General features: G+C 38.6%; 1 protein-coding gene across 1 annotated transcript; it reads right to left on the reverse strand.

Moving 5' to 3' along the window:
- Window positions 1-5,754: 5,754 nt before the first annotated feature.
- On the reverse strand, window positions 5,755-7,426 carry LOC136268909 (cytochrome P450 3A9-like). Its single transcript, XM_066064375.1, has one exon. It carries the CDS (start codon window positions 7,176-7,178, stop codon window positions 5,829-5,831), a length of 1,350 nt encoding a protein of 449 aa, XP_065920447.1. The 5' UTR covers window positions 7,179-7,426; the 3' UTR covers window positions 5,755-5,828.
- Window positions 7,427-12,263: the final 4,837 nt, after the last annotated feature.

Consider the following 12,263-nt stretch of genomic DNA (forward strand, 5'->3'; position numbering starts at 1 on the left):
TGCTGCTGCTGCTGCTGCTGCTGCTGCTGCTGCTGCTGCTGCTGCTGCTGCTGCTGCTGCTGCTGCTGCTGCTGCTGCTGCTGCTGCTGCTGCTGCTGCTGCTGCTGCTGCTGCTGCTGCTGCTGCTGCTGCTGCTGCTGCTGCTGCTGCTGCTGCTGCTGCTGCTGCTGCTGCTGCTGCTGCTGCTGCTGCTGCTGCTGCTGCTGCTGCTGCTGCTGCTGCTGCTGCTGCTGCTGCTGCTGCTGCTGCTGCTGCTGCTGCTGCTGCTGCTGCTGCTGCTGCTGCTGCTGCTGCTGCTGCTGCTGCTGCTGCTGCTGCTGCTGCTGCTGCTGCTGCTGCTGCTGCTGCTGCTGCTGCTGCTGCTGCTGCTGCTGCTGCTGCTGCTGAAAGGAAAGGAAAGGAAAGGAAAGGAAAGGAAAGGAAAGGAAAGGAAAAGGAAAAGGAAAGCCCTTGAATTTCAGAGGGGGTTTCTGGAAACCTCTTTCGACTTAAAGCAATGAAATAATTAAAGTACAAGCAGTTTGTGTTACAAGTACTGTATGACATGAATTTTTGATGAAAAAAAAAAGCTGATGAGTGCACTGGATTCATCAAATTTTTATTTTGCCAAAATTTTCTGTAGATTATGCTTCATGTATATGTGTTTGGGATGCGCACCACCAAAACCAATGTGGTGCTTGGATCAAGACACACGGTAGTGTGTCGTGCGGCCAAGAAAGCCGGCGACCACACCGTGAGTATATTTACAGGAAGAAAGAAAACAGCTTTTTCATGCATGCATAGCTCCATGGCCCCTTCTCCAAAGCACACCATTTTTATATTATAGCTGTCCCCCAAGTAGGGTACGCCACACAGCAAATTTGATTAAATTCACAACAGCCATTTGTGAGATATGGGTGTTCAAAATTTTGTTTTAATTTCTTCGTTTTTTTCTTATTCTTATGCTCTACAGGGGCTTCAATTTCTTTTTGCACACTTTGCAAAAGTTGCTATAAAATGCAAACGTGTCACTCAATTGCCTCGATCTGTGGTGCAAATGAAGAGTGTATAACTGTGGATTCACATACCAAGTTTGTTGTGAATCTGAGTAATATTCAGGGAGTTATGAACATTTATTCACGTAAAAAAAAGATCAAACTTCTGTCACGGCTACAGGGTAAACCAAGTATAGAAATGACTTGAACATTGGTGTGTAGATAGGCTGATCATCGTAGCAGTGCCTTCTGATAGTTTGAATAGCATTAGAGTTACAGCGACAAAGTTATAAAGCAAAAACTAAGCAAGTGACAGTAACTTTGTCGCTGTACGATGAGTAATACAGTAACTTTGTTGCTGACTTATACCATGGCCACTCGGGATTTGCCTGATATATATGCCCGCGCCCTCAGACCTGTAGCCCTTGGGCTTGGGCATATTATATATATCAGGCATGCATATAGTCCAAACCATTTCCACACATCTACACTGTCACCACTGTTGTAATGATGTCAACAACTTCAGTCTCAATTAATCTCTCACAACTTTCTTGGATCAACATTCCCAACTTATTATTGTCAATTATGAATTAAAGGAGGTAAAAGCCTGTAGTACCTTATCAGTACAAAAAGGATCAACTATAAGTAAATACAATAATAAAAAATTGATAAGTACAAATCAATCTCAAACATTCGTTCAGAAAAAAATTATCTAGTTTATTTTTGAAAATATTTAACGACTGCGATGTGTCACTACATTATCTGGCAGACTACTGTTCCAGCAGTTGATAACTCTGATTTAAAAATTTACATCTTGCTCTGGTAGTAGCCCTGGGCTTGTATAACTTGTGCATGTGGCCTATAGTAGAAGCGACCGTAGAGTTGATAAAAAGTCAGCAAAGTCAATACCTATTAAAAAGTCGGTATAATAGTATAATATCAGAGTCATCTCTAAGTCGCTGGTATAGCAATGAGGGTAGGTCTAATATACGCAAACGCTCGGAGTAAGGAGTATCATGAATGACTTATATAGTAGCTCTACGCTGGATCTTTTCTATGTTTTGTTGGCCAAGAGCATAGTGTGGTCCCAAAACAGTATTGCCATACACAATGACTGGTCTCACTAATGCCTTGTAAAGCATAAAAAAACATGCGGTTGTCTGTAAAATGGAAGCTCTTATATATATATTACCAGGTGAACAATATACATAGCTTTAGAGATCACAGATGAAGTATGGGCATGGAATTTAAGGTTGTTGTCGGTAAGAACACCAAGCAGGTCCTTGATAGTGTCACTAGATGATATTATTATACCCTGAATGTTGTACTCACCATACCCGTGTAGTTGACCAACATGCAATAAATAACATTTACGAAATGTTAAACTTCAATTGCCACTTGTTTTCCAGTTGTAACCTGTTGATGTCATTTTGTAATTGTTGGAAATCTTGGACGTTTTGAATTACTTGAAACATTTTCAAGTCATCAGCAAATTGTAAACAGAGATCGGAGATTGGTCCATGTGACTCACCACCGCAAGAAACTGAATCGGTTATCTGTTCCATATTTAGTGAAATATCATTCTTGTGTGCCATGATTAACATCTACCCTAATAGAATAATAGTCTTAATTACTCAATCCATCAATTTCATTTGGACAAAACCACTGCTATGAAGATGTTCATCCGGATTTATTCCACCAGACTTTTGTAATTTAGCCTCCACTAAAACACTGTTTCTTCAACATACTGTGCCACATTGGTGAAACAAATTACCAAGCAACCTTTTTTCATCTTCCAACTTCCCAGCCACTATTGTTATATGAGTAGTAGTTGTACTTTGTAATTAGCTTGTTATGTGCATGTCTTGTTTAGTTTTATCTTCCTTTGTAGTCGTAATTGTATACTTATTCCTTTGTTAATTTTTGGAATGTGTATGCATGTGTGTTCACCCTGGTAAGGAAGAGTGGCTGTGCTAATTACTGTGAGGAAGTTAAATCAGTAATCAATCAATCAATCAATCAATCAATCAATCAATCAATCAACAGAACTATAGACCTGGAAGGCATATACATTGTTGACATAATGTTAAGGGGTTAAATATAGAGCCCTGAGGCACACCACTGAGGACTATGTTGAGGTTTCTCCATTAACTCTTTGTTCTCTACCCACTAAAAAGCTCTTTAATCAACCTAAGAGGTTCCCAGTTAGACCATATGATTCAATTTTGGTGAGTAATCGAGTATGGGGGACCACATCAAAAGCCTTAGCAAAATCAAAACAAATTATGTCTATTGAGTGACCCTCTTCTAGAGATCAGTCCTACAATTTGAAGCAGTAAGCATCTGTGTAACACAAAACTTTGTATCTTTCTTGTTTTGCTTCTTCAGCAAAGGTGGGTCAAATCTGTATTCATGACTTTGAACTGATATTTTTATTTTACCATCATTGATCTAAGATCTTGAGTCACCTCTACTGAATACCGTACTTGGAATCTTGGATGCCCACTTTTTACTTCTCTCCAGGTATCCCATCCCATTTCCTTGTCACCATAGAATAATTAAGTAGAAAGTCCCGAGAGCTATATAGTGTCTTCTATATCAGATGTAGTACACACATGTGTAGTGTGTGTGTGTGTGTGTGTGTGTGTGTGTGTGTGTGTGTGTGTGTGTGTGTGTGTGTGTGTGTGTGTGTGTGTGTGTGTGTGTGTGTGTGTGTGTGTGTGTGTGTGTGTGTGTGTGTGTGTGTGTGTGTGTGTGTGTGTGTGTGTGTGTGTGTGTGTGTGTGTGTGTGTGTGTGTGTGTGTGTGTGTGTGTGTGTGTGTGTGTGTGTGTGTGTGTGTGTGTGTGTGTGTGTGTGTGTGTGTGTGTGTGTGTGTGTGTGTGTGTGTGTGTGTGTGTGTGTGTGTGTGTGTGTGTGTGTGTGTGTGTGTGTGTGTGTGTGTGTGTGTGTGTGTGTGTGTGTGTGTGTGTGTGTGTGTGTGTGTGTGTGTGTGTGTGTGTGTGTGTGTGTGTGTGTGTGTGTGTGTGTGTGTGTGTGTGTGTGTGTGTGTGTGTGTGTGTGTGTGTGTGTGTGTGTGTGTGTGTGTGTGTGTGTGTGTGTGTGTGTGTGTGTGTGTGTGTGTGTGTGTGTGTGTGTGTGTGTGTGTGTGTGTGTGTGTGTGTGTGTGTGTGTGTGTGTGTGTGTGTGTGTGTGTGTGTGTGTGTGTGTGTGTGTGTGACACAACCACCTGATGAAGGAATATAGAGCATATATCGATACAAGCAACAGCAGCATAGCAATACTCGTAACTCCCAGCCAAGCATAACAATAAGGGTGACATAGATAGAACTTGTAAACTTGGTAGCTATACACTGGTTCTTGTACAATAGTGCCATACATACACAAACTTATATTGAGATTCCCTGTAGAGTCTAATTCCCTGACAAGTACCTGGTGCAGACATCAAATTACTAGCATATCAACATCACAAATGATGCTTTAGTCGCTAGATAGCTAACTGTTAGTAATGATGGTTATGTCTTGCTAAACTTTGCCTCAATCACAGAAGAGAATCCTTGCCATATAAATTAAAGGATGCTTGCATGCAATCATGCCAGGTCTTCCATATACTGGTACCATTTTTGGTACGAATACTGGCCTCTTTACCTGTATTTTATTGATTTTGATCATTGTCTGGTAGTGAATTAGCCAAGAACAGGACAAGGACTTCTTCAACACTTGAACACAATGCCCTATCAACTTCAAAACAGAATAAATGAATGTGTATTCTGAACTAGAATGACTTCATCATTTATAACTATAAGAGTGGAGTCATGCCAAGCACTATACAGTCTCCTGCATGGGATTTAAATTTGTGGGTAGAAAGATAATTCCTGCCATGGATATAGGGTTGGGAATTGAAACCTGTGATAGTGTGTTTATATGGCTACTTTGATTGATTGTCCAGTCCATCAGTTATGGTGTAGTTATTGGAGACTTTATAATAAAGCAATCGCTCAAAAAACAGAGAGAGACAAAATTAACACAACTGACTTACAATTTATTTCATTATAGTAACTTGTGGTTAATAGTACATGTGCACTACATATACATTTAAATAGAAAGTACAATTTTTTGCTTAAGAAATGAAATGTGCTTTGCACACAAAAGTGTTAAAGTCTATAGGAGAAATAATATGCATGCATGCGAAACATCTCTATATGCATGCATTATAGAGATGTTTCGCAGTTGCAGATAATCACCACATTAATATCACTGAAATATCATATACCGGGTAGCTATATCTGCACCAATAAACATGAGGGTTCAATTATATAAATTGCATGCATGCATAATTATTATGGCTCTGCATTGCAGATCAAGAGCTGTATAAACAGTAATGAGCTAGCACTATAATATATCATAGATAATAGTATATATCTATGTGCACATACACTGTAAATTTGGAAATATGAATATCATACAAAATTGTCACAGGAGTCATACAATACAAAATCACCATTTTGTATAACTCCTGTGGCAATTTTTTTTGTATGACATTCCGAATATACAGTGCAGTACTGGAGCAAAATCGGATATGGACAGATAAAAGGTCTTTGGCCTATTAACATTTAATTTACTTTAATTGTATGATTTTTATCCATAATCTAACACTAATACTAATCAGTACTACCACAGCTCCGCTATGAGTGTTTTATGAGGCTTCCATGTCATCATTGAGTCAAAGAATTGCTAAAAAAATATGCACATACATGGACAAGGGTAAATCTCTTGTCACTTGAAATGATATAATATATATATATATATATACATACTTCTACAGCAAACATGTAATTTCAAAGGAAATTTCATTGCTATTTTGATAAAATGTTCAGATATATCTCATTCTTGGGTGTCATTGTGAGACCAACACTCAAACTAAGAGGAACTTCAGTGTCTGTGGTCTTCTTGAATTGGAAATCCTTCAAAATGGACACCAAAGCCATCTTGACCTCTAGTAGTGCAAGTCGTTTCCCAATACAATTACGTGGTCCCTCTCCAAATGGTAAATATGCATAAGGAGAATAGGACTGTTCACCTGGTCTGAACCTCTCTGGATCAAACTTTTCTGGGTTTGGCCAGTATGCGGAATTTCGGTGAAGTAAAAAGGACGGAAAACTAACATTAACTCCCTTTAATATCACCAGGTTATCAGATACAGCACATGTTTGGTTACAATCCCTATTAATACTAGGAGCAGGAGGATACAACCTCAATGACTCATTGAGTACCATAGTAACATAGTCAATATTTTCTGCTGCATCATACAGGGAGGCATCTGGATTAGCATCGTAATAATCTTGTATCTCTCTCGTAAGTTTATCCTGTATAGCTGGATTAAGTGCTAGTAGATAAGCCGTGTAACCCAATGCATTACTTGTTGTCTCATATCCGGCTAACAAGGTGCCGATGATGACTGTTACAATCTCTTCGTTACCCAGGCAACCACTTGTCTCCTTCCCTGCTTCATCCTCATCATGTGCCTCTAGTAGTAACTGTAGCAAGTCTTGAGATGGATTATCAACTGATGGCATGCTCTGTCTGCGATTTTCAATTAACTTTAAAGCAGTGGCCTCCAGATAATCGTAACTTCTAGCTGCTGGAGATTGCCTTGCAAGTTTCCTGAACAGCCATACCATCCATGGAAAGTGTGATAGAGTCATTATCAACCCTTCAAATCTCCTAATACCTGATCGAGAGGTAGTACTTTGAAACACAGAAGCAGCTGCTTTAGTGAGGGGATTATCACTGCTTCTCTGCATGTTGGCATCTCGGCTGAATGCAGTAGCTAAAATCACTTCCATAGTGAATAGTCCAAACCATTTCCACACATCTACACTTTCACCACTGTTACTAACTGTTGACATCTTCTCATTCAATCTCTCACAACTTTCTTGGATCAACGGTGCCATCATTCTCAACTTCTTACTGCAAGTTGGAGATACGATATGCCGCATTTTCCGCCAATCCTCTCCACGTGAAAAAAACAGATCTCGTGTGTCTTTCTTGATTTGCTTCTTCAGCAAAGGTGGGGCAAAATCCCTATTTATGAACTGTTCAAATTCTTCACCATCACTGATCTGATGACCTCCACATCTTGAGTCACCACTATTGGCTTTATTCCCAGGTAGCACAGAAATGTTGTACCATACTTGGATGCCCATTTCATTCTACTCTCCAGGTACCCCAAGTTAGCCATTTCCTTGTAGTTACCGTAGTACAATGAAGGAGAAGGTCCGGAGAGCCGTAGTGTCTTCTTTATGACGTAGTAAGGCTTGTAATAGTGTGTGTAAAACAACCACCCGATGAAGGAACAGAGTATTATTGATCCTAGCAACAGAAGCATAGCTACTCCAGGCCAAGCGTAACAACAACGTGACAAAAAAATGACCTTGACTATAAGGTTGCGCGAAAGAGCTGCAGAAGCTATGCGGTTAGAGGCACGCGCCGTCCAACATAATTATGTAGCCTGGCGCCGCCCGACCCTTCAAAGTGGCGGGCGGCGCCAGATTGGTATGGAATGACAGTAACTTATGCTGCAGCCTTTGATTATTTTTATTTATTTATTTATGATACTGCAAAGGGACTGCTGATGTTGCCCAGAGGACCAGACAATTATACAAAGAATTAAAATTTTAAAAATCTACTATTAAAGATAAATACAAATTAATTGTATATTTGATCATGAAATAAATTGATTGACAAGGTCAAGAACAAGGATCGAAAATGACACTGAAGGGAGGGGGGATGCACAACAAGGGTGGCTCCAGGAATTTTGGTGCCAATTAAGTTTCTAAATTTTCGAGTGCATATATAGTGCAAGCATACATTTTTTACATCTTTATAGTGCAGTGCAAGTTACAAGTTGTGATCATGATTATGATTTATGATCAAGGTACAGGGTAGAGGCACAGCCTGTATACCCGATCAGTTACATAATTACATTAATATAACAATATCTATACAAAAATAAATTTTGAATCAACAAGAAAGTTGTCCAACAAAGATTGTGACTATATTTATAGATCTATATAGCATTCACAATATCTGGGTGTAAACTGTTCCAATCATTAATAATCCTAGCTGTTGAAGTAAAAATTTGAACAAATCTGTGTAATCTTGCGTGATGTTTGAAAAGCTTGAATTGATGAACCATAGTTGTAATTGTTGAAAATGTAATTGCATTAGAAAATCTGAACTGCAGTAATTGTTAATAATTTTATGCATTAAAATTAAATCTCCTTTGTTCTGTCTATATTTCATAGATGGTAAATCTAGAGTGGCGAGTCTTTCAGAATTATCTCTAATAGAGAGAATTAAACAGGTGGCTCTGCATTGCACATTTTCAATTTTTCTTCGATCTATAGGTCCCAAAATTGGATTGCTATACTGCAGCATATAGTGCATGGATATAGTAGCTAATTGCCTTGGGTAGCTCTCTCTCTCTCTCTCTCTCTCTCTCTCTCTCTCTCTCTCTCTCTCTCTCTCTCTCTCTCTCTCTCTCTCTCTCTCTCTCTCTGTCTCTCTGTCTCTCTGTCTCTCTGTCTCTCTGTCTCTCTCTGTCTCTCTCTGTCTCTCTCTCTCTCTGTCTCTCTCTCTCTCTCTCTCTCTCTCTCTCTCTCTCTCTCTCTCTCTCTCTGTCTCTCTCTCTCTCTCTGTCTCTCTGTCTCTCTGTCTCTCTGTCTCTCTGTCTCTCTGTCTCTCTCTGTCTCTCTCTGTCTCTCTCTCTCTCTGTCTCTCTCTCTCTCTCTCTCTCTCTCTCTCTCTCTCTCTCATGGTATAACAAGAGAACTAGCTAAATAGTTACTAGATTGCACTATGCTTTATGTAATAATTTTAAACAGGCTGTAGGACCAGGTATCCTACAGACCTTCAGCACTTGTGCTGTAAAGCCTTAATAAATAAATAAATAAATAAATAAACTATATAGCTAATACACTAATTACTTTAAGTTAACCTTAAAATTATAGCTAAGTATACTTATTATTATACTGCTGTATATATGCAGTCAAGTTAGGGTTATGTTGCAGTTCACGCTGGAAATTTGAGCGAATCTGGTAGCAATTTTCACAAAAACCTCTCTACATGTTTAAGATGCTTCTGCAGGCATAGTGCAGGCTAAAAAGTTAAGAGGTGGAACTATCTGTAATGGATGCCATTCTGGGGGCATGCATGCCAGCCAGGAATACAATTTTAGATTATTCAGTTTTGCGGTGTTGGTAAACTGTAAGTAATGCGACTGTTCTATTAGGGTAATTTACTGTTCTATTAGAGTATTTCAATCTGAAATCTATGTAAAGTCAATTTTAATTGCCTTCATATACTTGACCAGTTTCTTGAAACCCCTAGCTCCGTATCGATCCGCCCCTGCACAACTGGTCTTGCAGCACCCACCCATCTGGACAAAATGCAGAGAAAAGTTCACTATAGCAAGCAAGCTTTTTACTTATTTATTTTGCAATTTAGTTACACTATATCATTTTCAAATGTCATTATTGCATCTCAGTGATCTAAATTGCACATGCATGCATCAGTGTCAATGTTTTTTTGTGGTGCCCTCTCGATCATGGCTGCATGCACTATTAGAATTATTTAATTAGTTTCTCATACTCTAATACACAACACCTCTGATCTCAAAATAGCAGTATAGGAGGACAGAATTTTGTTTTACTTTTTGATAACTGGACAGCTAAATTATCTAGCTAAAATGACCCAGAATGCAATTTCTTAGCTGGTTGCAAACTTTAAAAGATGCTAGCTAGATGGCTGCATGCACTAAACCATCTAGACCAGTGGTGCAAAATATCCTTGATGTAGTATGAGCTGGACAGGGATGAGAAACTAATAGCTAATGTGGCCTTATAGCTAACTGCTCTGTTATGGAGTATCTCAATTGTTTATGTTATTTGAGAGCCGCGGAGCTGCATGTGGAGAAAGTGTCACTAATATTCTGCCAATGCATACTGCTTGTATCCCACGTACCCTATATGGATATATCACTTCAGTAACTAGAACTGCCAACCATGAATGTGGATGGGGGAATTTTTTGTTTCAGTGCTTCTGGCACTTCATTTAGCCGAGTTTTTCAAATTACAAATGGGCACCTCATTTCAATGTATATAGGTTTCCAGCATTGTGAAACAAGGACTATAACTATAATGTATATGGGAAAACTGCCTGAACAGATAGCATATAGTGTTAAGGAAGGTGTGCATATACTATACACACTTATGCATGCAATCGTGTGGTCCACTATACAATTTTTATATTTTATTATTATTGTGTTTGTTCCAGTGAAGTCATAATACTGACGACCACTATTCAGCCAAATAGTGCTGGTGTTTCTAAACATTAGATATCAGCACACTCACCAGTCAAAATGTTTTACAGGGGCGGATCCAGGGGGGGTTCAAAGGGTTCCATGGAACCCCCCTTTTGAAAGAGCCTCTCTTACTGGAGATACTCTAATAGAGCAGTCAAGCTAGTAGAGCAGTCACAGTCTTCTTAAGAGGAGCAGTGTAGCAAGCTATGTATGTAGGTATAAATAAGGAAATATAGTCGGTGAGGGAATCTATGGTGAAGGAGAGGTATTGTCAGCAGATGATGACCTTTTTTTTTTTTGATCTTCGACCTACAGCTTGCAATTCCAGAATGGAACTCCCTTTTAAGAGTCTGGATCCGCACCTGTTTTATACATATAAGCAAAGTAGTCTGGTAGACTACACTATTGTATTGTTCTGCATGATGCCAACACTGGTCTTATAGAGCTGGAAATATCTCTGAGGCATCATTTTCAAAACATTTAGACTTTAAGTCTTACCATCCAGCACTTGTATTTCCTACACAGACCACTGTTTACATTACTGAATGGTGACCATGCAGTATATAATTGAAGTTCACAATGTATTATCAGGAGCTTATGGGCCACCTTTGGCGGCTCATAAGCTCCTGGTATTATTGATTTTTGAGAGAAAACCCAATGAGCTTGAGGTTTCAGCCTTATCTGGTAATTAGCACAATAACACAATAATACCAACACGGCATTTCCCACATAGGTGATTAATACCTCTTGTTCCAGGAACCTTATTTACTAGTAATTTTAAATCTATAATTTTAATGTATTTTGGATCAAAACGTTGTGTGCACACTCTGTGGTACATCACAGTGCAAGCATGTATCTACATGAGTTTCATTTTGTATCTTCATTTCTCCTTTTTTGCTATATAGCATCCTCCTCTGACCCTTCAGCTGTTTGATGATGACCAAGCACATCATCTCTGATCTGTTTATATCTGCCAAATGAAAGCATTTCTATCCCAGTGAAGGTATACTTCAACAAAGATTTTTCTGTAGCCGTATACATGGTACCAGGCAATAACTATATTAATATGGTCAAGTGAGGTCTTCAATTCTTATAGTGTTTATTGCAAGCATTATGAAGCAAATGAAATGTCAGAAGCTATACATAAAGCCATGCTTAAAATACCTCACTTGGATAAAAGCTAGTTGTATCAAAGCAGTTGTGCACTGATATAACTATAGCACTATGCAAGTGAGTTTTGTGCTTATGTGTACACAAGTTAGCTGCACACTATTATACAGCAACTCAAAAACTTCAAACCACTAAATCTACAAAACTATTAAATAATAGTTTTTGCTTATTGAGCTGAGCCCTCAAAAATGTTTAATAACATATGACATTAGTTCTTGAAATTTGGCTCATTTCTTATAGTACTGCTTGACCCGCTAAAAATCTTTTCAAACATCTGAGACAGTATTTGTGATCAATCAAAATTTCATCATATACATTTCAGCCATAAAAATGCAGTCTGATATCCCTTTCCTGAACTTGTAATGGAGCCAAACCACTCTTGATACTTTTACTGTCTCCATTAATCATTTAGTTAGCTGAAATTTCTTTTGAAAAAAAACACCCTTTTTTTGGCTGTTTTTTTTCAGGGCTTTGTTCATATTATAGTCATAATGGATAGTTATAAATAGTTAATGGAATTTTTGACAAACTCACCATTTAAAAGAAGACTATGTGTATATCAATGTGTGTAACAGTTGACCAGTGCATACATGAATGATAAAATGTTTTTGAGGTAAAATTTAAACCTTACCTATGGAAATAATTCATGATTTTTATATTATGAACTCTTGTTTGTGCAAATGGGAGAACTATACATCCTCCTATCAGTATAGTAGACTCCTGCTTATCCGAAATGACTGTTTTATTAGATTCACAT

The sequence above is a fragment of the Dysidea avara genome, chromosome 10, assembly GCF_963678975.1.
Source record: "Dysidea avara chromosome 10, odDysAvar1.4, whole genome shotgun sequence".
In the NCBI taxonomy this organism is placed as follows: Eukaryota; Metazoa; Porifera; class Demospongiae; order Dictyoceratida; family Dysideidae; genus Dysidea; species Dysidea avara.

What these genes read in the sequence shown, in the direction of transcription:
- LOC136268909 (XM_066064375.1), bottom strand. Translation starts at nt 7,178, where the DNA reads ATGGGCATCCAAGTATGGTACAACATTTCTGTGCTACCTGGGAATAAA.